This window comes from Vollenhovia emeryi, unplaced genomic scaffold (genome assembly GCF_000949405.1).
Source record: "Vollenhovia emeryi isolate VEMERY1.0 unplaced genomic scaffold, V.emery_V1.0 DF939172.1, whole genome shotgun sequence".
In the NCBI taxonomy this organism is placed as follows: Eukaryota; Metazoa; Arthropoda; class Insecta; order Hymenoptera; family Formicidae; genus Vollenhovia; species Vollenhovia emeryi.
This window is the reverse complement of record NW_011967194.1, coordinates 1,160,936-1,188,895: the sequence shown is the minus strand read 5'-3', so window position 1 is coordinate 1,188,895 and position 27,960 is coordinate 1,160,936. Positions and strand designations below refer to the sequence as shown.

The 27,960-nt window shown below is 45.4% G+C and overlaps 1 protein-coding gene across 7 annotated transcripts in view; it reads right to left on the bottom strand.

The window, feature by feature from the left end:
• LOC105563767 (junctophilin-1) overlaps window positions 1-27,960 on the bottom strand; it is a 40,099-nt gene that overhangs the window by 4,688 nt on the left and 7,451 nt on the right. For 3 of the 7 annotated variants that reach the window (XM_012015657.1, XM_012015655.1, XM_012015656.1), the window contains 7 exons: window positions 26,761-26,972; window positions 12,443-12,738; window positions 12,183-12,350; window positions 10,882-11,967; window positions 9,958-10,169; window positions 9,265-9,402; window positions 8,809-9,055 (listed from right to left, as the gene is read on the bottom strand). In XM_012015657.1, coding sequence (XP_011871047.1) covers window positions 8,809-9,055; window positions 9,265-9,402; window positions 9,958-10,169; window positions 10,882-11,967; window positions 12,183-12,350; window positions 12,443-12,738; window positions 26,761-26,972 — 2,359 coding nt within the window. Of the gene's footprint in view, window positions 1-3,828; window positions 7,470-8,808; window positions 9,056-9,264; window positions 9,403-9,957; window positions 10,170-10,881; window positions 11,968-12,182; window positions 12,351-12,442; window positions 12,739-26,760; window positions 26,973-27,960 lie in introns of those variants that run through there. The other 4 variants (XM_012015662.1, XM_012015658.1, XM_012015659.1 and 1 more) reach the window with 4 other exon arrangements.

The window sequence follows — 27,960 nt, the reverse complement described above, 5'->3', positions numbered from 1 at the left end:
GAATTTTTTTTTCAAATTCGCAAAAATTGCTTACGTTATCCGCTCTAGATGAGGGAACTCTCTTAAGCAAAATTGTATTCTATTCTAACCAAGATTATTAACCTTTGACATGTTTCCATTGTACTTTTCGAAGCTTTTGTTTTATATCAGAGCTGTACACGAACGTTTCTCTTGTTCGAATTTCTGTTCGTTCCCTTGCGTGACGTCAAAAGTTAGACGGCTCTGCTTTGTATCACTGTGTGAAGCTACCATTGAATTTCCAACTATTGACTATCCAGACAATCGAGCGTTTTTTGTTCCATCTTCTACATGCATTTATCGTCATGGAATTATATAATCGCGTTTCGTTAAATCCTTTGCTCTCAGGTTTCACCTTCCCCGCAGCACAGTCTTCACGAAAGCGATTTTAGAATTGGTTAGGGCGTCCAATTCTCCCGTAATTACGTGTTTTGTTAATTCAGCATTTCATGCGAACGCAACGGGTGGCGAGGAGAAAGGTAGAGTACGGGCGGAAGGGAGGATCTTTGGAACCGTTCCAAACCCGAGAGAGACGAGATTTGAGGCACCGTGGTGCAAGGGCCGAGGGGTTCAAATCCCAGCCAAAACCACTCGTCGTGTCGGCCTTCGCATTCTTACCGAGTGACTAGATAAATTGATTTTTTTTTAAAACCGCAGCTTGAAGGAAAACGTGTCCGCGATAGAAATAAGATTTTCGACAAAAAGTAACGTAAAAGACATAATTTTAATTCTACAGTTGAACGCTCTTTCCTTTATACGATGATTCATTCACATTTATCGTTACAAAAGCGGCGAATTACCCAACAAGTTTCACTAAATATTGCATAATCGCATACACTCCACTTCTCGTCGCAATATATAATGTTTGCATAGGGTATTAGAAAAAAGAATCAAAAATTTATCAAGGTCAGTGTTTTCTTGACCGTACCTGGCATTTTTAATAACACAGATTATTGCGAAAAATATTACCGCAGCCAGGGGTTGAACCCTACGCTCTAGGTATATTCGAGGTATATTGCGACAATGCCTCGGTGGTCGAATTGGTGAGAATGACGCCCGCCTAGAGCGTAGGGAGGTCCAGGTTCAACCCCTGGCTGCGGTAATATTTTTCGCAATAAATTTTCTGTGTTATTAAAAGTTCCAGGTACGGTCATGGAAACACTGACGTTGTTAATTGCTGGCGACATTAAAGAATTCTTATTAGTTCAAAAATTTATCGTTAGAGGGCGCATCGAAAAAAATATAATTAATGTAAAATGGAAAAATGATCAGAAGTAGAAGTGATTTTCGAGTTTGTTACTACGCGTCTCGTCACTCACGTGCATGTTTTTTTCAATGCCGTTTGTCGAATTTTATCTGCTCTCCGGGTCTCGAATCTTATTCTTAACACACCGTATGAGTGTTAAATTGCAAAAAACCTCTTGTCTCGCGTTGAATACTTTTGCAGATCGCGTATCCTCCTTCTCAAATAAGGAGTTAAATAAGGCCACGTGTGTCTTCCAATGCGCCATATTTGTGCAACCTATCATATTTACCGACTCTCCCCGTTTATTGCGGCGCGTTCTACTCGTAAACCCTTATTCCACACTTCGTCGAGCGTGCGTTGTCGCTAGACACAGCTGATTCTACCCCTAACGATCGCACACGAGCAAACATTCCCCTCCCGTTCGTTATCTATTGCGTTGTCTTTCCCCTATTCTCGTGCTTTCTTCCACGGAGAAAATCCTCGCTACAGCCCACCCCTGTATATATTTTCACGCATTGCCCGGCTCGCGACTGTGTCAGAATGTCAGAGCATGGATTCGCCCTGCGTACCTCCACGGGAGGTGCGACGATCCAGGACTCCGAGGCCCGTCTGGCCATCAGAGCGGGGCTGCATAGCAACGCCTCCTCCTCCTCGTCCTGTTCAATCCAGAACATCTCTGTTCTCACGATGACTCGCCGTTTCTCTCGGAATATATCGAAACCTTCTGGGCTCTTAACCACCTACGAAGAGGAGAGTCCATTCCCATTCAATTTCTCTTTTCCAAATTGCACCTTCGTTCAGGCGTGTGCCTGTTGATTCGACAAGTTTTTCTTTAAAATTTGTAGTGAACTTACAGCTCGCGTCGTCGTTGAACACGCCCGGTGATGATAACAAGTTTCTTCGATAATCGTTCGGTATTATTTGCAAGTGAGACCAGATCCGGCAGTATTGTGACTCTCAAGCTTATGGTTAATTGCTGTTATTAGCCGTCACTTTTGTACGTCGATGTAAAACCAAGCGAATAATCGATATGACACTGTCCTTTTCGAATCCACGTCAAGTCCAGGAGCATAAGTCCGGAAGCAATAATCGTAGCCAGCTGGCGCTTCCGTTCACACCGGGTTTTCTCTTTCTTTCTCTTGAGCGGAAGTGCCTCCTGAAACTGCGCGAGCGTGTGCTCGCATTCGAGGCTGAAACCCGTTCGTGCTTATCTCTCGGCCATTCCTCGACGATTTCCGGCGGCAAAAGGGGGCGAATCAAAGTGTGAATTACGGATTCGCAGCCTCCCGGTAAGGAAGCCGGGCCGCAGACTGAACGGCCCTGGCTAGCACGACCGAAATAGAGCGATGCCCCACTATCTTCGAAATAACTTCGCCGAGCGTCGCGACGCCGGTGGAGATCTGCGCCCGGACGCTGCCAGAACTCTGTCGATCCTCGCAGCTCTGCGATTTACGGGGCTGATTTACAGCAGACGTGAGAAACAATTGCTCGAATCTCAAAGTTCGCCGACGTTTGCGAACTCCCCCCTTTTCTTCGTTCGAAAAACTCTCTCTCTACAAATCTCCGATTTTTCCCCGATCTTTTCGAAATAGCTAAAATTTTTTCAAAATTTAAAACATCGAAACAGTTAGAAAAAGAAAAACGCGAATTACAAGGTTTATGTCGTGTCGTCGTGCGAGATTGTTTTACGCAAATCAAGTCACATACACCAAAGTCCGGACTTGAAATCATCTGACTCATGCATTTGGCATGCGAATATATACGGCGAGGGTTTCGGGATTTTCGCGCGCCAAGAAAACGTCCGTCCCACTTACTTGCAATTTCTTTGTCTGTCATTTAACGCGTCGCACGGCCCGCCCGTTGCTGCACTTTGGTTAATTCGCCGGCGAAGTAATTCGACTGGCGTGGCGCAACGCTTTAATTTGCTTCGCTAATGGCGCGATTACCTCGAGGCAATTCTCTTATCGAATCGATTGTTTAATTCGGTTTAATTAATGCATGACGTTAACGCTACAATATTTTTTCATGGGAACGATATAATCGCATCGACGCAAATTTATCTATAATGGTCGGATTAACATGACAATAAACAGTGGTGAATAATGAGCAAGCTTGTCATTCTTATTTGTGAAAACGTTAACATTCCTATAATAACTTTTGAAGCTTCTGCGATGTTTTTGCGCGTCGTTGCGAAGATACGACTATATCTCAAATGAGGCTTGACAAATTGTGAGATATGATAATGAGGACTAGTTAATATTAAAGCCGGAGTTTCCATGGCCTCGTTGACGAATTGCACAATCGCGCAGCCTTCGTTGTTGACAATCTTTCTCGCGAATCTCCATATTGCCCACAATTTCCATAGAGCTCGTTTAAATGTTATGAGTACGCAACTAAATGTCAGAACATTAACGTTTGGTCGTACGAAATGCACATACTTAAGGAGCTATCGATTGTCTTTCAATATTCCCGCTCGATATTGATTTTTTGCCTTGGCGAACGTGACTAGCAATCAATACTTAATAACGTCGGTAAAACAAAAAATTAATAAAGGCAGTAAGAAGTCCGATTTACGCGATGCTCTTTAATTTGTCATCAATAACAGCTTATACATGATATACATAAATACATTCAGTACATCGAATCAACGTTTGCAACGTCGTTGTTTGGTGGAACGGAAATTGGTACAGTTCTACATTAATATCGACTTTCTCCGGAATGTAATCTGGAAATTCACCGAGTATGTACATTATCTATTTTTCTTTCCTCGTCCGACTCCTACATATACGGGCTACGTGTCTACAAACAATTGTGCGTTACGCTATAAATAAGAAGGTGATTATATCTGACTCGTTAAATGTCTAGAAAAGCTCTCGTAAGGTCAAACAGAACAACGCTTTCCGCAGGGTTGGCACTTGAGTGCGAGATTAAGAAAGGTACTATTTTCAACGTTGACGGAATGTCGATGCTTCTCACGTGCTACCCTCTTCCCGAACAGTCGCGTGATATTATACTTGAACTTCGTCATAAGCGAGTAACTTGTGAACACATTGGTAGATTAACGGCTTAAGTCAGAATTCAAGTGTTTGTTTGGGAATGTTGCATTCGGGGCTGCATTTTGCGCGCGCGCGCCATTGTTGCATTTTATGCGGACCCGCACAAATCATCCCTTCCTCGCCGCGTTCTTCTTTTTGTTCTCTTGTGCAACCATTATTATTGTCGAAACCATGATTTGTGACTTAAGGTGTTAACGCAGATATATTAAATATCGTTAAATCGGCCCTGTATGAAAATATAGTTGAGTTATTCCTTCATAGTTTAATTAAAAATCTCCAAGAGTAGTATCTCGTTTGTGCGAATCTCGATATAATTTCTATCGATTAGAATTTCACATTCCGATTGTGTAGGCTGTTTAAACGTTACGCTCACAGTTACAAGTATCGTTGGCAAAATCGATCGTTAAAGGTCCGCTCTTATTATCGTAAATAATTTCGCTTATCATCCGCTCGTAAATTCGAGCATTAGCCTTATTTACACGGAACATACTCAATATGTCACCTGGACGTTCTTCCTGTACAACGAATCGTCGTATAAATATATTTAACACAGGCGGTCGTAAAACTCACGTTTGCAATTCTCTCTTTCTTCTCGGGCGTTCATTTCTCTCGGTATATAAAATAAGCTTTCGCACTTCGCACAAGTCTTTTCCTTCGCGTTAACAGTGGGCGGCAAATTATTCTACGCGATGATTCATATGCGTGCGCGACGTGCGTGAAACAAGTAACATACTACAATATAACGTCCGTATATATATACAATATATCCGTATATATCCCCTATGTATGTCGGCAACTGGCAACGGCGACTAACATCATAGATTTAATTAGGCTTCTGCGTGCTTAAGGCTCGTTTCGTATCGAACGTCTCTTCCCCCGCGATTTACTTTCATTTTAACAACCCCACAACTTGTCTGTGCACATGGCGCCAAATATATGGGCTCGAATTCACGACAAGCATGCGTTAGAAAAACAACGTCTCCAACCAGAAAAGAGGAAAAAGAAGCGGCGTGGAGGTGGTAGATAAAAGTGAGTCCCTCGTAAAGTTCTCGCACGTTTGCGGTTCTCGACGCGTAATAACAATTAGCAGTCTCCCTCTCTGTAATAGCAACACTAATATCTGATAAGTCGCATATAAGGTACCATTTGGGTCGCGAGCCCGAACACAGAATGGCGAAATTCAACTAGAGCGATATCTCCGAGGGTACAGAATAATCTATAGGCAAATAATCTAGGAGAGGTGGCTAGCGAGAGGGCTCGGAAGAGAAGGGTCGAAAGAGGCTTAAAATATGGTTAAAGTGGGTTCAAATAGAAATGGAAGAGCAAAAATATGGTCCCCGCCTCCACGCCGCGTGCTACGCTTACCTGCCGAAGTCCGTTAATTAGCTCGGTTAATGGACGTAATAAGCGCGCGCTGGCTTTAGTTGAGCGCCGCGCACGTGTTTACGTATCGTGTATGTACGCATGCAATTAGCGTAGATTGCCTAATGCTCGATTCGAGTAGCTATCCGCAAAGGGAAAAAAAAGAAGAAGAGTGAAAAAGAAACGGAATGTCACATGTAATGTATAAGAATTGCGAACACGGATTTGTTCTCATTTTTTTTTGTCAGTCGCTTCACAAAGTGGAGAGCCAACGCGCATTAACATGGTCGGTTCTGTGCAAATATCTATACATATACATATACATACATGGTACATATACACAGACATGTCCGTTTATGCTCGCAAATGTAGCCTCTCTCTGCGCGAATTGATAATCTTATTTAGCTATAGAATGTACCGAGCGGAAAAAATAATCAATCGGAGGGCATTTAGTCGCTTCTTCTCTCTTGCTGAAAGGAACTGTACACAGTGCGTTACATTTATTGTTCGTTGAACTGGTCCGTCGACGATCTCGCATGTTACCCAATGGGCGCAATAGATCGTATCTCGAATTGATACAACGAGGCGACGTCGTCGTCGTTGCCAATCCACGTTTTCGAGCACGCTTTGCGAAATCCGCAAATCGCTCTAGCACATAATTCCGTTTCTCAACAGCGTTCCCTAACGACGGCGATTCTCTTTCGTGACCAAGACGAAACACGATCTAAGATACCTCGGGAATCTTTTAAGCTCTACCATCTCTTCTTGTCGGCTACATTTTGATCGTCGATTTTATTTGATCCGGGAATTCTCTCTTTATCAGCGGCGATATCTGTTGCAGCGAGCAAACAGATCGTACTATCTTCCCGCACTCTGGAACGCGCGTTGCGCAACAGCCAAGTACTCGTATTAGTATGTACGCTATTGTTAAACGTCGACACGCAATCGCGGGTGTACTCCAGGATCAATGCCGACGATCAAAATTTTCAAACGATAACTCTAGATTGTTCCAGCGAGTGGACAAATCGCGCCACTCATTGGACTCGCAGTGTTCCTATAGAAAAATAAGTCGGTCTCCCATAAAATATGCATTGCTCACTTGCGCTTTCCTCACCCGCGACTCTATTAATGAGCGTCTTTATTGTTCGATATCGCGGCGAAGTTAACAGCTAATAGCGATCTACACCAGGTACAAGTGTGTCCTCCGTCAAACGTTACGTCCCATAACATAGCACCAAAATTTCTCACGAAAAATGTTTCGTTATTAGAAAATTCTCTCATTTTCGTGTAAGGCCCCGCTCCGGAAACCTGCTTTCACGTTTTCATCGAGCGCGAACGTGCGTAAACTGCGAAAATCTACCCGCGAGCCTGCTACCGCAGTTGCTTTGACCATAATTCACTATTCGGACACGACTTTCGAGCCGCGCAATCGCGCCTTTGTTAGTTAAGATAACATCGGACGATACGGAGACTCGTAAATTCATAGAAAAATATCGTCAATGCGTGCGTTCAAAATCGCCCCGAGACAGTTATCGGAACTTAACTCGTTCTCAACTATTTAACACCCGGGGTGAGTTGGGCGGAAACGGCGATCGAGGTTGCGCGGACCTGTCATTTCTTAGTTTTCCGATTTGGCTCGAAGTGCGACGCGAGTCTCTCGATAGCTGCGCTTCCTTGCCAACCGCTATTGCATAACATCGCTCTGTATACATATTTTATACTTATACTCATAGGGTTGCGCGGCCCTTTGACGTTGCGACGAAGGCGGGGACCGTCCGGCTTGCTTCCTGGGATGGCATGCACAGAACACAGCACAAAACGCCACACAATTACACAGAGAGACAAATAGAGACAGAGAGAAGAGAAGAGATACAGGTAAGGTGGGCTAGATAAGAGAGTATGGTGAAAAGTATCTGAACGAGGAAAAACGGGAGGAGAGAGAAAGAGAAAGAGAGAGAGAGACAGAGAGAATGGGGGTGCGTCGAGAACGCAGGCGAGGTGCGAGAAATATATCGTAATAAAACAAAATGCAATATAAACATGGGTGATTATACTCGGATTTATGAAAATAATTCCGGGATTGTTTGTCTGGAATTCGCAGCAGAATGACATGTTAAACGCAACGTATTTTTGATAGCGTTTTACGGTATTCCTAGTTATTAGTAGATTATGTGTAATATAACCGCCGGACATTATGAATAATCGTTTGCGTTATTATTCATGACTGGCCGGAGATTATTATTCACAATTTACTGCGATTATATACGTAATCGCTTTATCAAAATCTTCGTGACAATGCAAAACGTTTGACAAATTGACTTTGAATTTTGTGGAAACGAATTTCGTTAAATCTTTTATCCGTTGCTTTCTGCTGCGAGGAGAAATTTAAATCTAATATCGTTCGGCTTAAACGTGTGATACCTTGGGAATCGTAATAGCGAACGATTGTTATCTTGTTTAACGCATAATGACCGTCGAAGTTATTTCCGATGTTGGTCTTGGAAAGGCGTCCCGTTTCGTTTCTTGGCAGAGTGAACGCCAAACAGATTGCTTCGCCGAATTGCATTATTTTTCCCCGAATCTTTATAAATCGACATCAAAATTTCATCCGCACGGCAAGTTGAAATTTCATTCGAAAAGTGAACGTTCCAAGTGAATAAGCAACGAGAAATCGTATTGAAAAGATAGCTGTGGGATCATTAATTCTCTAGAAATGTCGGTGCGACGCACGGTTCAAATACAATGAATAATAATATTTACATAGGATGAATATAATTTAAAAGTGCTGTCTGCCCGATGACGTCAATGCACGAGATGTCAGAATCCTCTATGGAAATTTCTGTCCGACGCGAATCATCAATACATCTATGAATATTAAAACACAACACTCGATCACAATATTGAAGAATGAGAATTGGAAACAGAGATATCTGCAGAACCGGCAGCTTCTTTTTCCAGGTGGATGACGTAAGTGCCAAGACGTCCTCGGTGCATAAGACGAATATATGGACGCACGTATATATGCACGTGGCGAAAGTATGTCTATATATACATATGCACATTATATGTATATATATACATATATAAGATGACGAAGAACAAACGCGTGAGAAAATAAGGACTCACCTTCGGCACAATACCACCGCCACCGCCACCGGACGGTCCGCGAGCCACGTAGAGGCTCTCGGTGCGCTTAGGCTGCCCAGGACTCGGCAGGATGTCCTGTCCAAGGCCACGGTTTTTTATGAGAGCCCCCTCGAACCCCTGGCTGGGCGTCGGCACGTTGTACGTCGGCGTCGCAGCGCCGCTGCCTATCACGGAACCGTTCAGCGGCGTCCCCGCTCGTATCACACTCGGGGCTCTCGTCGATCTGCTGATCGCAAAACAGAACAGTTGTTTTCAACGAATCTCAGGGAATCTCACATTGTCAGTTTCCACAAAAAGACTTAAGGTACTCTGAATTTCTGACCGCAGCTCCCCTTTCATCTATCTGCGAACCATGACGCGTATACGATCTCAGGTGATAAACAAATCTTTTTCAACGTCAATCGATAGTCAAAATTAGATGCAGATGTTGCTCACCTGTCGAGCATGTCCGGAGGTGGATTCGATATGGTTTGCTCGACGGATGGCTGCCTTGATCCAGTCAACCGGGAATGCGCTCTGGCATAACGATCTACGGAACTGTCACGACTAGGTGGCCTCTTGTAATGATCCAATCTACAACACAATAATCGTTTAAACTTCAATCTGTCACATAGCTATAATTTCAAATGGTCAAACTATCCAAAAAGGTTCTGCAATTTGTAAAAAAATTTTATATAACACTGATTCGTTTTAAGTATAACTTCGAAGAAGCTACGATGCGTTCAAAGTTGTACAGACCAAGAATTGAAATTCCGAGAATTTCAAACTTCTAATCACGAAAATTGAGAATTTTGGAAACTGACAAAGTATCAGGAGAACATGATCGGCAAAGAGGTGACACTATCTAATTTTCCAAGAATTTTTCAAAATTTCATAGAATTGGAATGCCGAGAATTTCAAACTTCAAATCGCGAAAATTAAGAATCTTGGAAGCTACGAGAATTTAAATTTCCGAAATCTATATCCTGCAAAATCGAAAAAATATCAGGAGAACATCATCGGCGAGGAGGTCGCACTATCCAAAATTCCAAGAAATTTTATTGATACATTATACTCCCAAGAATTTAAAATAAAAAATATCGAAATCTCTTTATGTACGTTTGGTTGCATAAAAAGAACACATCGAACCTGTCGTTTAGCGTTTGGCCAATAACGCCAGGTCGATCCTGAGGACTCAGGACTCTACTGTTTCTTCGTAAACTCGTGGAGCTCGGTGGCCTCGCCGCATCCATGATACCATCAGGCTGGTATTGCTGCGACGGGTGCGTTTGTTGCGCGTATATCGACTGTGAATTGAACTGATTCATCTGACCAGGCCCGTATTGATTGGGAATTACCGTCTGAAATAAATTTTACATTACTCTAAGAGTTTCTCAAGAGAAACTACAAGTTGCGATTTTAATCGCGGAACAAATACATGGATAGATTATTTTAAAATATTTCTCAATATGCAGTATCTAGTATTTTTGGAACATTTACATATCTAATGTAAGTGATATACTGCCGTTGAAGAATCCTGTATTTGTTCAACGTGTGTTGTTAGAGGCTACCAAATTTTGCAGGCTCATCGAATGAGAAGAATAACAATTAATTGTACATTCGGTCGACAATAAAAGCATTGACTCCCTGTTTGGTCGATTATTTCGATTAATTTTGAACTATCTAACAATGTTACTTGTAATTGAACTAATCATCATCATCTAGAACAATACGGATGTAAACAAATGTAATTAAATGCTGGAATTGTCGACAAATAGTCATTAGTATCGTGACATCATTAAACGCGCGTTAAACTTGCTGGTGAAGCTAGACTCGCACTCGGAAACTCATCGAGTTGCTTATAGCATAAAACTGTGCACCAAATTGATTGATTTGGGCGAATGTTGTGGCATCGTACATAAACGGCGGTTGCCGAGATTAGGAAGGTACAGAGAGAAACACGGCATTGGCACAGGCACACAAAAGCGGTAAATCGTAGCGAGTGTTGCACAATGTAGAAGGCTGCGTGCGCGGAAGCCAAGAAGAACCGAGGAGCGCAACACTGCGAGTCACCTGCTGACTGGGATAAGCCTGCAAATTTTGGAAGTCGTGCGACCCGATTGGTTGCTGCTGTTGCTGCTGTTGCTGATAATCGGAGTATTGCTCAACCTGAGATGGATTAGCCGGTTGATATTGGTACGGATTGTTCTGGACGAACTGCTGATGCTGCTGGCTGTACTGGTTTGGTTGGTACTGATTCGATATACTGTTCGAGTACTGGCTCACCGGAACCGGGTTCTGCAACACGTTTTGCTGATACGGATACTGTTGGTACGGATTCTGACTGGTCAGCGAAGATTGCTGCGCGTTGAGCTGGTTCATGGCCTGGTTCGCCAGCGGCACCTGATTCGGTATCTGGTTTTGCATGGGCGGCTGATTCTGTGGCAACGGCTTCATACTGGTCCTACGTATCGACTGCATCACGTTGCTGGCGGTGTTGTTCGCCGCGGACGCTGGCATCGCGTTCATCGTCGTCGTTGTCGCCGTCGTTGTGAGGTCAACGGCCAACGAGGCGCTCTTGACCGGCGTGGCGCCGCTAGGCTGGTCCACGCTGGCCGTCTTGTGCAGGATGCTCTTGCTCGGCACAGAATCGTGCGGCGGCGGGACATACTTGGGTATCTCCCTGTTCCGCAGCCTCTCCAAACCCGGTTGTCGGAAGTCCGGCGCGAACTGTCTCGCCGTTTGTTGCGCCAGCTCGGAGTCTTCTCTGGCGTGTTCGGCGGCGATATCGGCGAGCTCCGCCTTACCTCGCGCCGTCGCCGTCCTGGAGATAGCGATGTCGGCCTTCTGCAGAGCGATCTTACTCGCCCGCTGAGCTGCACTTACTGCCGCCTCTATCCTCTCGCGGAACTTGGCGGACCTGATCAGGAAGAGGTGCCTCTTCTTCTGGCTGGTGATAAGCACGTTGTTTTTGTACTTTCCCTCCTCCTTGCTCCCGTCACGGAATGTGGTGACACCGTAACCGTATTTGCGATTGTTGAACCATTCGCCTTCGTATCGTAGTCCGTCGCTTCTCTCGGATATGCCGAAGCCAGTCCTCTTGTCGTTCTTCCACTCCCCTAGGTACGTCTCGGTTACCGACGCGTCCATCTGTTCGTCCTGCAAAACATTGCCGTGCAATTAATTACACGTTACGCCGATAATTCTTTTTAATTTTGCAGACTATGCTGCAAGCTAACTTTATTGTTAACGCTATACGCGTTTCTTGATACGATTGGAATAAGCGGATTTAACGGTCGCGAAACGAAATTAAAATCCGATTAGAGGTTTGCCGAGTCGCGAAGAAGCTGAGGAGCGTAAGTACCGTGACCTACCTCGATGACAAAGGACGCATTACTGTCTGTGTGAACCGAGGCCGAGGCTTGACTTTGCGAGCTCTCGGTCGACATCCACGACGCCGAGCTGGCGTTACTCCTGATGCTACCGCCAGTACCGCGCTTCTCCAAATCTCCCGTACTCCTCTGCTTTCGAATCTTGAGACCCTGTCGACAGAACGTTCTTCTAAATAACGCTGCAACTTCTGTTTAACAATCTCGACAGTTTCTTCGCCCCGCGCGCGGGAGAGACACCTTACCGAGAGAATGCCCTTCTTCAGGGACTTTTCGGTGAGGCTCTTTCTTCGAGCGGGCGGATCGTCGCTCCTGGCTTTCAGGACGAATCCTCCCCGGCTGTCATCTACACGTCGATCCCTCCTGTCGGTGGGTTCCGGCGTCGGGGCGACCGCTGGTCCTCCGTCGGCGCTCCTCAACGACGTCAAGGACGCTCTCACTTGCTTCGGAGGTTTGTAATGGCTAGCCAAACCGAACGGCGCGCTCGCCCTCACCCCGTATCCGTGCCGCATGCCGCGAAGCCACTGGCCTTGATAGGTACCTACAAGATCGTCCATGTAACGCAACAGAAATAGAAACAGAAGTTGAAGGCGGGACGTTCCATCGGCGAGTTACACGCTACTACCCCCTGTCCATTAGGGCTGATGGAACTTTTTTTCGCGGAGTCAACACATAAATCTCCCCACGTGACTCAATATACCCTATTTCGGGGTTTTCAAGTATTACGTTGCGGCCAAAGTTTTGCCGTCTGCCCCACTAAATTTTGTATTAAACAAGTTAGAAATCTGGAGTTTCTTTAAAGAGATGATTGAAACGAAATCTCTTTATTCTTTTTTAAGTAAGAAAAACAGAGTTTGTTGAAGTTAACGGTTGCGCTTCGGCTTCGCTGACTTTGTTTCGAACTTTATTCGATACATATGATAAATCTTTCGCACCAGGCTAGTAATATGATCGTTGCAACCGAATCGTGGTTGTTCGGGGGTGATAAAGACGGTATTTTTGCAGCAGTCAGCATTTGGGGGGGGGGGGCAATCGAGCGGAAGCGTGGAAAATGCGAAAAATTTGCCGGCAACGCGTGAGAAATCGGAAGCGCTACGTCAGTCGGTTACGACGAATCCCCGTGGGTTGCCCGTACTCTGCAATAAGATGTATTGTTTTTGCCAAAACGTGATCGTGTTTCAAAATGTATCGCGTGAGTCACGACGTACGAGGCGAGCGGTTACGCGCGACCCGCTCGGAGATGGAATGCGTCCAGTTGCGCGTGTGGGTGCGTGCTTTTTCGGAGAACGTGCGAATTCCGAATCGATGAAGAAAACCGCTGGAGAAATTGGACGCGGACCCGGCGCGAAAGACCGCGGCGCGCGGAGAACGCGCGGCTCTTTCTGCGAATTGACGTCGTCGCACCTCGTGTTACCTTTGCGATTTACGTAGCTTGTATTTTTAATAGCCGCCAATGTTACACGTTATCGCTCCCATCTTTTCGAAGTCATCGCCAGATCTTATCAACGGCACGCAACACGTTCCGACGTGCATACTACGAGCGCGGGGCCGTTCTTTCGAAAGAGCATTATTCCATTCCGCGTTGAATAGCTCGCGTCCTGGACAAAGTATCGCGGTCGCGGCGAAAAGTTTCGGCCAACGACGTTTATTGGCATGCAAACCAAGTCGGCCGTATGCATCGCGACGACGCGTTGATGTTTCGGTTGCGCTGGAACGGGACGCGTCACGTTTTTCTTCTCTGACACAATTTAGCCATGAATGCATACAAGGTGTGCCGTCGCTGCTGCCACTCATATTAATAGCCGATCCCTTGAACTTTTCGTCCCGATCGTCTAAAGTTGGAAATTTTTTTAATATCGACGTAATCAATTTTATATATTGTATACGCGCGTTAAAAATATTATAGTGATAAAAACGATTGAGCTTCCCTCCGATCGCTCGTTCAGGTGCAATCCTTGCGATTTTCATTGATTTCTGTTCAATCAAATTTATACAAAATAGTACAATGATTAAACAATATTAAACGAGATATCAGAAATTGGCTCGTTGCTACTTAATCAGTTAGCGTCGAATTAATATCGAAAATTAGAAAATTAGAGGTCTTCTCGCGAGCGAGGGGGGGGGGGAGGGGCCTTCTGTCGAATCCTCGCTCCGCAAAGTCGCGCGAGAATTCGATTCGTCAAGGAAACTGTCATTAGCAGGCAAACTACGACGTCGACGGGATACCCTATATACGACGACGCCAGGCGTCTCCCCTCTTCGCGACGACAGAATATTATTTCGCTAGCGTTTAAGCAAGTGGGTCACGCGGTGGTTCCCGGCGTTCACACAAGACGCCCAATGTACACGAACCCTCGAAATTGCCGCCGTGGCGGCGACGGTGCCAGTCTGAATGCATACCGCGCGTTTTCAATTAATTTTTAGGCACGGCCGCCGCACGTAATGAAAAACGCACGTAAACGCCCGAACACTATGCTCCCCCGGTTATTCGCGACAGCGAAATCTTTCCGCATCGCGGAGCCACCTCGTCGACTCGAGTAATGAGTTTTCGCCCGGCGATTCTCTCAGGAAGACTCGCACTCTGAGGGGGAAAAAAAATGAACAGTTAGCAACCCATTTCGGGGCCCATAATTAGTAATCGAATTATTTGGATTGTTCGTGACTCCACTCTGGCAAAAATTTTGGCCGTTTTTTGTACTTGAGCAACTTAACATTTTGTGCATCTTAAGTGAAAATTATCTTTGCGTTACTGAATATAGACAGAGCTAATTGGCAGAATTGATTAGTATTGCTTAAAAAATTAATAAAATTCGTATAGCTCAAATGTGATAAACACAAATTTGAAGGAATAAAGGAACTAAGAGCCGCGACAGGGTGTTAGTGTCTAAATATTTTATTCTAAATTTCACCAAACCCTGGCTGAGGTGATACTTTTTCGCAATAAATTTAGAATAAAATATTTAGACACTGACACCCTGTCGCGGCTCTTGGTCCTTTATTCCTTCAAATATTACTTAAAAATCCTGGATACAGATAGAATAGCTAATTGCCAATTTTATTTGCGCGGGATAAAATTCGTAAAAGACTAGAGTTACGAACGATCCCAATAATTCGATTGCTAATCGTGGGCCCCAAAATGGATCGCTGTCTTTTTTCCCCCAGAGCACGCGCGATGTCTGCGTCATCAATTCTTCTTGCGGCGCGAAAGAGATCGCCATTCGAGCGAGTTATTTCTTCAAGAGCGTTATTATATATGTGTAAAAGTTTTTCAATTATTTTCCCCCCCTTTCGCTTTCGATCTCCCATCCCCGGGATAAGCGCGATAAATTCATTTAACGCCGACATACAACACGGTTTCATATTAATTTTCAGACTCTACATATTTATTTACAACGCACGCGTGAGTCTAACTGCAGTTTCGCGCTACGGTATACATTTTCTGCAGCGACTCTCAAGAGTCTGCACTAGCACAGTTGGAGATGATTCTCGCTCTCTTCCCTTTCCTCTTTTTCTCATCCGAGAGATTTACGACCTTAAGTTCGCCGTACGAATCTATGGATCGATTTAGGAGACATCCACTTTGTGCAGACCGCCTGTGTTATCGAGGTCAGTTCGGGTTGTCAGCCGCGTGGAGACAGTCTAGCACGAAAACTCGTGGTCCCTCTCGGGGTCTCGACGAATTTCGAACAAACGCGGCTGCGAACAAGACGCCGCCGAGTCTGACGGAGATATTAACCGAGCAGCACCACGTAGTAAGTACGCGGAAAAGTGGATCGTGCCATAATATATCGATTCGCGTATCCGTCAGCAACGACCCAAATTAATTATTGTCGAGCTTCTAATTCTCATTGCGTTAATCCGCGTCACGACTTTCGATGCGCAGGTATTCTCGTTAAAAATCGTTAAGCGAATAGTTTCGCGGATCAATTTCGCACAAATCATCCGGCGCGGTGTGGATCGTCGGGAAAATCCCCCTCGATCGGTTCGATCTCGCGCGAATCAATTATAAATCAGGAGACGTTGTTTTGGGTGGATACTCGGCGACAGTACTTGCGCAATGTTTCGACAATTGCGTTTAGCCAGGCGTTGTTTTTTTTTTGCATCTATTATACTTGGCCGCAACATGTGTGTGGGACGATCGATAGTCCCCACAAATTTCATTTCCCGGTAGTCTACTGGTAGCGCAAGTCGAGTTTAACATAGGACGAGTTTAACACGGAATAGGGGGGTCGTCCTGGCATATATCTGTCATGTAGGAGGCACGAAACCGGGAGCCTTTAACCGGAACGTGGTTTCCGCCCGTCGATATCCATCGTGAAAAATAATAGGCGAACTTGGCGTTTGAAAATTTATCGCCAGCATCTGCTGGCCATTATCCGCTTTCCGTTTAAAACACGGAGAGTCATACGGCTACGGATGACTGGGCTTTCGGTTGGTGGATTAAGGCCGCGGTGTAGAACGGCCGTAAGAAGAATCTCTGGAGGGTGAACCGAAGATGCTGTACGGTCCTGATTCGCTACATGGCACTGGCTAGCCTGCCTGAAATAGCACGGCCATCTTCCGAGATGGTGGTCGGTTGCACGTGCATCGGGACGCATCTCGGTGTTGGTGAGAATTGGCCGCGCGAGCGTATTTCGGTCCGCAGCCTCCACCGGATCGTCGCAAACCACCCTAACGGGATCTGTCGATCGTCCCGACTGTCTTTTACCTATGTTCCTCTGTCTGGGGAGGGTGGCGGGCAGTCTAGGCGGCGCGCGTGTCTTTAAGATAGAAAAGAATAAGGTGGAAAATCGCCGGACCAGATATCTCTAATTCACTTATCTGCCTTCGTGCGTCGCGTCGCCTCGTACATCGTACAAGCGGATTTCGCGGAGACTGTTCCGCGTTCCACGAACGGTGTGAGCTCCACGAGAATGAAATTTTATTTTAATACAATTTTATTATATATAGGCACGATTAATATTGCAAAAACTACTATCCCTTTTTTTCTTTTGCGATCGATCTAGTGAATGAGACGCGTAGGAAACGTGCGGCAAGAACCACGCGATCCCTTCTGAGCCTGGCCGTTTACGCTTATGGCGTAGATACCCAAAATCTCGTATCAGGAGCCCACTTCGTAATACAGGGACTTTCCTCTGTGCCTAAAAGACACGCGTGCTGTATGGGTAATTCGCGCTGGACCACATACGTTTCGGCTAAAAGCCGCCTGTTACGAAAAATACTGCAGACTACTTTCCTATTGATTACAATATTCGTGCGTCGCGTTGCGTCCTATGCGGCTTCGATCCGAGCGCCATGCGTGCTACATACATGATTACACGGCTGTGCATTGGGTTGCCGTCGTTGCGATAACAAAGTGATATACTTTTTCCTCGTCGCGCCGTCTGGCCGCTGGCAAGTTTAATACCGCAATAACACTACGATATCATCACAATTGGCGGAAAAAATTTAATCTCGCTCTGGAATACTACTTTTACATTGCGAATAGTAAATAATTATTCTGGCATACTCGCCGAGTAGTTCAGTCTGTCTTTAATCCTTTGTGGGGCAGCGGGACGTACCATATACGTCCTACTTCATCATGATCGGGTTTTTCATTATTATAAATCTATTTCTGCATCAATAATGCTCAAACAGGATTCTACAGGATCCTAGATACCTAAACTATGAAATTCTAAGCCCTGTTAATGTCAATTATTTTCATGCAATCGTTGATAAGTAATCTATGTCAAAAAACGTACGATTCTTCAATCGAAATTCGGTCACGGAGATATTTCGCGAAGGATTTGACTGAAAGTCTATACATGGCGGTTTTTGGGGTCGTTGAATACGAATTTGAGAGTAAAATTACAAAGTTCAAAATGGCGGATCCAAGATGGCGGACAAAATAGCAAAAACTGAAGAATTCTCATAAAAATGAGGGCAAACGCTCGGTCTAGACATATTATGTCTATGGATCCCAAAAGCCTAAGAAACCACCATAACCCCATTATTGGTTGACCACAAAAATGTGCCCCAGAAAGGGTTAAGAGCTCTCGATTACTTTCTCGAGATGCTACCGACTCGACTTCTCGATTGCCACGTTATAAGGAAACCGTTGTTAATTGCCCTCGGATTCAACGCTGTCCTTGGGCGTTAATTAAACGCCGTTTAAAATCCGCAGCGGCCCTTTTTCCGCACGCGAGCGGCGTGCGACGGATTCTCGTGTGACGTAAGGCGCGTGACGCCAGGAAAAATCAGGAATAACAGCCGAGCCATATAAAGTGGGTAAAAGCGGCTCATCAAGGTAACCCACGCCGGTACGATATTAACAGCTCCATATCCCATATACAGTCGCTATTTGCATAAAGGGTTGCGGCACGCTCGTACCGCTCGCCGGGGGCAAAAAAAAAGTAGATTACGCGGCCTTCTGTCACAGGCGCGCGCGCGCGGGCGTGCGAAATTGTTCAACTCTCTCGCTCTCTCTCTCCCTCTCCCTGTTCCGCTTATTTTTTATACACGACGCAGGACGACGCATAGCTTCTGTTGCACACACGACGACCTGGTCGCTCGTGTGACGCGTCGTTTAATTATGTCACGACCTGTCGGACGATTCGCGCGATGGAACCGAGTTGCATGGCTCCTGGGGGTGCCATTTCTTCGTCCGTGGCGATCGCGGCCAAGTATATTGTAAACTATAATCGCGAGAGTCCCGGCGGGACGCTCCGCGCAAAACGCCCCAAGTTTTCACGTCATTTTACGACTCGAAGGGCGAACCAGTCTGCGTAGACGCGGGACGTTTGTCCTTTTATTAAGTCGCAGCGTGATATCGCCCGTACTCTCAGGCCGCGATATCGATCTATTTCCCCGAGGTTCTTTTCCGTTCGCGCGCGACGATGTCTTTCTCTTGGTTACGCTCTAATTAAATTCCCACGCGTTCGCGCGGCGAACTTGAGCGGGCTTGGGCCGCACGCGGGCGACTCGCCGTTCCTCCGAATTAATTATTGGCCCATAAATTATTTCGCGATACCGTGTCGTGCCCCGTGCGACTCCTGCAGCTTGCGCGCATGTGCGCCGCGCGCTCTCGAGGATGAAAGCGCGCATCCTATCGTGAGATCGCGGCCAAGTCACGGGCGATTTATCAGGAAGGCGTGGACGGTTGAAGAAGTCTATTAAACGCAAGGGTCCGGAGATTGATATGAGAGGGTGAGAACGGGGCGCGGGGGGAGCGTCGGGGAGGAGGGGGGGGGGTATCGATATGTTGTTGCGCGTCTACCCTCTTTCCTCGCTTTCCGATCGACAGCGAGTTCTCGCGCGCTCGCATCGGCGCGCACGCGTCGGCGTCAGTATTTATAAATAAATACCTCGGCCACGTGCCACGGGAGAAATGGAATGGCGTACGGAAAGTGCCTTAACTCGATCAAGAAGCTGAAAACGAGCGCGTACGTACGCGCACGTACATGGGTGGGCACGGGCGGGAGAGGAGGAGGCGTTAAGGTGAACCGCGTGGAGCTGCGCGAGAAAGAGAGAAGAAAAAAAGGGCGCGTCTATAAATTTACTTCGCGACGTAACGAGAGCTGCGCTGCATCCGTATGTTGAAATCGCGAAAACGTAACGGCGAGATCATTCCGTGTTCTCGGTCCTCGTCGCGTGATGAATCACTCGTTACTTTCGTACCATTCATACCCATACGGCGTTTCGGGGAAATCGTGCGTAATGTAGCGCGATGGAAGCGAAACGTGGGACTGCGAGTTGTATACCTATGAGACATCCGGCTCGAAAAGTTCATTCCCGAGCGTCACGCGTGTGCGTATACGCGATCCTCTTGCGTGAAACGGCTCCCGCGTAAAAAGATCGATGATGCGGCACGGTGAGGAAAATTAAGTCGAATGCCTCGCCCGTTCTCGCTTCAGCTTGTTCTACAATGGACGCAGTAACGCGAGACGCTAAGCCGCAACGCAAGAAATCGACCAATCGCAGTCAGATATGAGACGAATAATCGACTGTCATTGTAGAATAAGCTTTCCGAAATGTGATTTTCTGCTTTTGCGAATACACGGGGCCTTAATTAAAGGACAATAATTACGCGCGTGTTGACCCTCGTGTCTCGGCGCCGATAAATCTCGCCGTCTGCTCTCCCGCCTCGCGGTTTGCGGCACTAACGGGGGTGACGTTCATCAACTCGGAGGCAGTTTCGCCGCTCGTGCACACGCCTCGAGACATCTCGCACATTTTTCAAAGGCATCGTCAAGGGGGTATGTTGATTCGCGGTTAAGGGCCGGGTCGCCCTCGCACGCGGAGGAAATAACTCATTCCGGCGGGAAATAACTTTCGGACGCGCACCATCGTACCCGGTTCGAGTGCCGTATTATCGCGCATCACGTCGTTGTCCGCGTGATTAAGGAGACGCTTCTTTTATTCAAATAAATGCGCCGGGGTGGCGCGGCTTGCGCAGCGAGAGGAGTGGCAGCCCCGCTTCGTAATTGTATTAATTTTAAATTAATTACAGCGGACTGGAATTACGGCATGTATAACGACAATCACTCATTCGAGATGTAATTACGAGACGAAAGATATTATCGTTGCGTAATGATTATGCAATTTACTCGACGCGCTCTAAAGCGATGCAATTAAATGATAAGCGCGTACGTCGCGGCGGTTTGTATTTCGCCAATTTGAATCGGGGATCGCGGATCGGGAAACCGCGCGCGAAAGTACAATATAAAACCGGGGCAATTCACATTCGTCGAAATGTCGAAACCGGAGATATCAAACGGCGCACCGTCGACACGATTGTATCAAAGATACACAGCGAAACACAGACTGCCGATATTTGCACGACCGTCGACGCGTTTGCATCCCGATTCACGTGTCGCAGTTTGTGTACGTTAAAAGAAGCGAATACATGCCGAAAATACGTGGGAGCACATATAACGGAGGGCGCACGATTCTATGCGCATCTACGCGTTCAACGATTGACTTTACTCTTCTTATTTTTATTGCGCGAGTTTGGGAAAATATTTTTTTGGAAAATCGCGTTCGAGCTCGCGCGAAGGTTATTCTAAATTATCCAAAAACTTGTCGACGATAGCAAAATTTCCAATTTAAATATTAAAAAAACCCTTTCGCGCGTTCATTTCTCTCGCCTCCACTACTATCGCCTACAAGCCGCATGGACATGAGATGATTAACGTATGCTTAGATTAATTTAGCTATTATGTTACGTAAATGCGATCATGAATGAAAATGAACGAATTACTCCCGGCAGATTGTAGATATTGACTGGTGATGTGAAATGACAAGAGGAAATTCATGACGGAAAATGCATGGGAGCTGTTCGATCGGGGGTTGACGAGGGGAGGGGGCAAAATAAATGTGCGAGCCGTAGGTAAACAGGCGCGGAGATGTCCGCCCTGGTACATCTCAAGCGAGAGCACGAAAGAAACCAGAGCGCGCCGCAAGGCCGCGACGGCTGCGAGCAGCGCGCACGGACGGGGGAGGTGGAGTAGATTTTCTTTCAACGTAGAAGAGCCGTGCTCCCCGCACACGACGCCGGTAGAAGCGGCGGGGGCGGAGGGCGGGAAGAACGCGGGTGACCTTGACCCGCGGCGGAGAGGTTCAAACCAGGAGGTGAACCAACCGGCGCCTTCGCGGAAAAGTTGGGCGCGCCCGCGCGCGTCAGGGTAGGTGCGAGCCCTCGTCATGTTTACGTGGACTCGCCCTTTTCCACGCGACATGCATACACGTGCTGCATGCTTGCTCTACCCCCGCTTCTCGTCCTGCGTCACGACGACCAAAATCTTAAATCTCCGGAAATCTTTACGGAAGACGTTCTCGAGAGAGTAAATGTCTATATTTTGCGCGATAAAGTTTCTGTACTATTCAAAATGCCAGATATGGCCAAGAAAACACTGACGTTATTAATTACCGCTGGCGACATTGAAGAATATTCTTATTAGTTGATTGTACACCATGGACCTCAAACATGGTGTTCCCCGGTAATTGGGGGAATGGGGAGGGGGGGTGGTAAGAGACAGGGATACTTAAAAATCGCGTATTGACAATTATGTGTGCTGCCGACAACCCTTATCGGCGCGCAGTTTAAAAGTCGAAAAAATAGACGCGAAGACTTGTTTCTTATTAATTAATTAATATATAGTTCATTTCTAATAACTAATCAATTTTTTCACTCGATATGATATTGTCGACCTTGCGCGTCACAAGTTTGCGTGTTAGAAAACTTTAAAGAGAATAATTTCATCCCCCCCTCAAAGATTACATCCATAAAACAGATATATGTAATATAACAACGGTTAAAGTAAATTCCTACTGCAACGATGTGCTCGACAAATTGTCGTGTCGAATTAGAGAATCCGAATATGAAAGGAAGATTCATCTCCCGTAGGACGAATTGAGATAATTTGTCGATATTCTTTCCTAAGGAAAGATTAATCTGAAATGAACCCGGGTCGAAGTTGTGGTACTATTTTAACACTTTTAAGGATAATTTACACCTACTTAGCTGATCTCTAAACCCACATAGACCAGCAATAACCTACTTTGATGACATTATATTTTTTACTTCTCCCTTCAATCTTTAATCCTAAAAATCTACTTTATCTCCTACTTAAAAGAACCTACTTTAATGCATAAGTGGCAAAGGTAGAAATGTCCGATACTATCAGTTTTAAAGTAGGAGTAAATTTTGTACTTGCAGTTCGATCTCTTTTACTGTGTTAGGTCCTACTATAATGGAATTAAAGGTTCAACATAGGGTCAAAATTTCGCCTCGGGAAAGCCGAATTATTTTAATTTACACAACAGAATGCGATAAATGAATAGAAACCATTTGACGACATGGTATTCACTTTTCTCTCGAAAAGATTCGAGCAATGTATTGAAAATTCTTCAATCTGCTCGCAATTATCCTCATTCTTTTTCGGAACGTTTGTCGGCGAAGCATGATGATGCAGACACCGGTATGGCGTATATAAACCGCGTTCGTTCACGATAAACGTCCCGGCATCCGGTCCATTCGCGATAGGAGACTGCCGCGGCTCCTCCAACGTGCCGGTTTCGATTCCGCGTCGAAATAGCGCCAGCACTTCACTTATCTCCGTTGCAAAGGGCGAGAAGAGATGGAGAACCGTCCGAAAGAGAATGAGAAAGAGTGAGCGTGGCTGGCAGTGGCGGGTATGTCTTATCGTATTTCATTCTGCCCGATGTTCCTCGGCGTTTTATATAGAACGATCAAGCCGCCCGCATTTTCAAACGCTAGGCCGGTCCATCTTCGGAACATTGTAACGGGTAATAAGGGATATATATTATTCGGGAAGACAGACGGTATCTCTCGGAACATATTTTTACGCGACAGGAAGAAGAACGGTTAAATCGAGCGTGGTCTAGCGGGAGGCGCGAGAGAGACTTGTAGTGATTCATTAAAGATACGCTGGAGCTGTAAAGCATTAAATCCAATCGGGAACCTGTGGCATTTGATAAATATCGAGTCGACTGATACGCGTCGAGCGATCGGACGTGCTATTTTCGTGCGAGCATAATGTACGCACGCGTGTTCGACGTGTCTGACGTGGCCGTGTCAGCCCGAGTCGAAATTTTGGCCCTATGTTGAACCTTTAATTCTATTACATAGTTGGACCTACGACAGTAAAAGAGGTCGAACTGCAAGTATAAAATTTACTTCTACTGAAAAACTGATAGTGTCGGAAATTTCTGCTTTCGCCAATTTAGCATTAAAGTAGGTTCTTTTAAGTAGGGGCTAAAGTAAATTTTTAGAATGAAAGATTCAAGGGAAGAGTGAAAAATATAACGTCATCAAAGTAGGTTATTGCTGATCTATGTAGGTGTATAGATCAGCTAAGTGGGTGTAAATTATCCTTGAAAGTGTCAAAATAGTAGCAACATTTCGACTCGGTAGAGCATTTCCAGTTTCTGAATTCCGGTGCCTCGCGCGGAAGACGATCGGCAATCGGGATGAACTCATCGGCGGCAGGATGTTGCACGCCACGCAGAACGCCAAGTCTTCGCACTTAGTTCGCCTACGTCGTCTCTACCGAACGGTATGGAGGAATCGCGAGAATCATCTTCGAGTTTACGTGCAGTTTCGAAGTATTTCGCTGCTGCGAGATGAATAACGGCGAAACTCCGCCGCGCGGAATTACGAGAAGAAATTTTCCATTTGGTTTACTCGCGATCTTTTCACAACACGCTGAGATCCAGCATCTGTCGCGAGCGTTCCGGGCGGGAACAAGTTTGTCTCGAGAAAATACGGCGGGTCTGAGAACGCGATAGCGCGTTTAATTAATAAGCCGGTAATATTCTATGTTATGCGAATGTGCAACGCCGCGATCTCTTACGGTAGATAGCACGTGAATACTTAATAATGTTTCACCAGCGATATAATCGATCGGTTGGATAATAGTCCTACTTTCTCGCCGGTCGGAGTGCGATTCCGTTTAATGGCCTGTCGTTTATTCGCAACTAGAGCGACTACGGAAAATTGCCTCTAATGATATTTCGCGACAAGTTAAATGAATTCGGCAAATTAGAGTTCAACAGCGAAGAAGAAATTATGACCAAGTCGATTAACGACAGTTAAGATGTATCGAATCTCGCGATGCTGCTCGCGATAGCGGGTGGGATCCAAAGTTGAGGAGTTACTTCGTGCAAGAAGGAGATGTCGTACCAGAAAGAAGAAAAAAAAGGAACGAATAAACAGCTTGTAAGGACTGGAGCGCGGTAAGAATCTATCGAAGGTCGCATCGATTTTCAGGAACGTCGCAATCGTCGCACAGCAGAATCATCAATCCTGGCACTCCTCGAGAAGACTTTCCCTTCGTAAGCGATATTGATCGAGCGGCGTTATTTGTCGCGATTGTGTTTTCCTACGAGCTTTATTTGCAACAATAAAAATCGAATACCTTGCCATTGATTGAATCGCTCCGTAGGAACGATTCCTTGGACGCGACTGAACGAGTGTTTCTTTTATATAATCTACTATACCGGTGAGACGCCCGCCTAGTGAGCGGGAGGTTCAGGTTCAAACCCTGGCTTAGGTAATATTTTTCGCAATAAATTTCAAATATGAATTATCCTGAGTAGAAATTGTGGTACTATTTTGACACTTTCAAGGATAATTTACACCTACTTAGCCGATCTATACACCTACATAGACCAGCAATAACCTACTTTGATGACATTACATTTTTTACACCTCCCTCGTATCTTTAACTCTAAAAATTTACTTTAGCTCCTACTTGAAAGGACCTACTTTAATGCTAAATTGGCAAAAGTCGAAATTCCCGACACTATCAGTTTTAAAGTAGGAGTAAATTTTGTACTTGCAGTTCGACTTATTTTACTGTCTTAGGTCCTACTGTATAATAGAATTAAAAGTTCAATATAGGGCCAAAATGTCGACTCGGGATTTTGATACTAACATTCTGTCACGGCTTTTTAGTCTTTATTCCTTCGAATTTGTGTTTATCACTTGACAGCCTTGTGAATTCTATTAATCTACTATACATATAGCATTTCAAGTGAAACACCGCGACAATTCGCTCGGTAATGACACCTTTGTGAGCGGAGGAATTCGAGGCGAAGGAGAGGCGCGTTCTCTAAATACCGCGTTAATTTTTGTAGACGCACTTAAATTGCGTCAGGTCGGCCGTCGGTCTTGGTGCAACTAAATGTCTCACCGAGATAATGCGGGATCGACGATGCGTTCTGTCACATCCGTTTCTTATTTTGTTTATTTATCTCGTTCCCAAGTCAACCTCGCGAGGCTTTATTAAAAGAACTCCGTGATTTATTTACTGACGATGTCTCGCTTCATAGGCGGCCGGCCCTCTCGAGCACACACGGGAGGATTTCCGACGCGCTTTTAACGCCCAACAAAATATTTCATTCGCGAGTGGAGTTGCCCATTTATTAACGGCGATCACATTTAATGCGAAATCAATAAAGGCAAAGCCGAACTTTGTGCGACCGCACAACCAAATAAAAGTACACTGCTGTACACGCACATGGCATTAACTGTTATTATGAATCGATACCGTATCGCTCGAAGGCTGTTGTATCAGCTTGTATATTCGTGGAAATTGTTTCAACTTTGGAAGAGTTTCCACTTTCTGCTCATATTAGAGATAAAGAAACTCAAATAATTAATAGTAAAAAGAATTGTTAGACGACATTAGGCCGTGATGATTTATTATTAAATTCCTTGAAAAGAACCACAACCCGCATGGTCGAAACGTCGCAGTCAAACAAACAAACCATCTGCCAGCCTAATGTCGTCTAACAATTCTTTTTACTATTAATTAACTACTGGCGATTCACATTCTTTCGTTCTCAAACAATCAGTTGAAAACGACGTCTTCTCCAGTTATAACTTTCCCAGTTGTGTAATATTTTCTATAATTATTTTCTATGAAAATATGTTTTCAGCCTCGAGACGAAGGAGAGCTTGCTATTTGTCAATGTATTTCAGGAACGTCCTCTGCATTGAATGATTTATAGGAGAAAAGTCACGTTGATCGCGAACGTGTTAAATAGACTTGAGGCTCACCGCTGTCGGCGTAAGTCTCGGAGCCGTAGCCGTCCTGCAGACCACTGGACCACGTGCCCTCGTATCTCGCCGTGGAGGTAGTAGATTGCCGGACCCCATAACGACCCTTGAACCCCTGAGTCCACTCTCCCCGGTAAAGCCAACGACCACGGGTCTCCATGCCCAGGCCGTGCCTCTTGCCGTTCTGCCATTGTCCCTCGTAGGCTGACCCGCTGAAATGCAATTTACCCAATTTAATCTTCCAAAACAGCCTTCCCTCCGGACGGGACTTAAAATTATAGAGATCGTTTCTTCACGCCTTTGTTCGCCGTTCGCTCGCAAAAATATCCTTGAGAGTTACGCTCCGAGGATCGCGTCGCTATTTATGCCGCCCTTGCCCACGCATATTAACTGAAAACTCGTCTAATTATCGCGTCCAATAATTACCGGCTGCGTCGCCATTGATGACGATGTCGGCGACGTTGCCTCCACATTGTCGGATGTGCAGAGTGGAATAGCAACGTGAGCTTAACACTTGGTGCCAATGTAGATTGCGCCGCCTACGATCCTTCTTTTAAGATATTTTTATGAAAGTTATAATTACCGAAGGAACGGAGAGCTATTCGAGCGAGCGTTCTTTCAAGTGCGATTAAAGCATCACTTTTGCGCTAAGCTTATTTCTGTTACTACTTTTTGTCGCGGAAAACCTTGCCAAATCCAGCACCGGATATAATTTAATTATTCCCTTTAATCGTCGCAGTTTTTGCGAAATGTTAAGAAAAGTCCAAGGACATTTATAGCAAATCTTTCGAAAGAGAATGCTTAATCCTGCCCGAGCGAATCCTTGCGAATGACTATTGCATAAACGTGAAAGTTGAATGCAAAAATCGTTGAAGAAATGTTCTCTAAGTGTCGTGTATTGCGTAAACTTGTGCTTAGCGATAGTCTATCGTGTGACAAAACTTTATATAATTTTATCGCATGGGTCGTTATACAATAATTACGTTAGAAATCTTTACAATGCAACAGTTGTCCCCGTGCAACGTTATGCAATTGTAAATAATATTCGAATTATATTTGTAGGTTTGAGAATGAATATAAAGGGAACATTTTATATCTTAAAACACTACGGCAAAATTAACAATCAAACGATCTGACGCGTAAATTTCAAGCCTCTGTAGGCGGTTTTGTTAAAAAATTAAACGGTGGGCTTATTGTCAA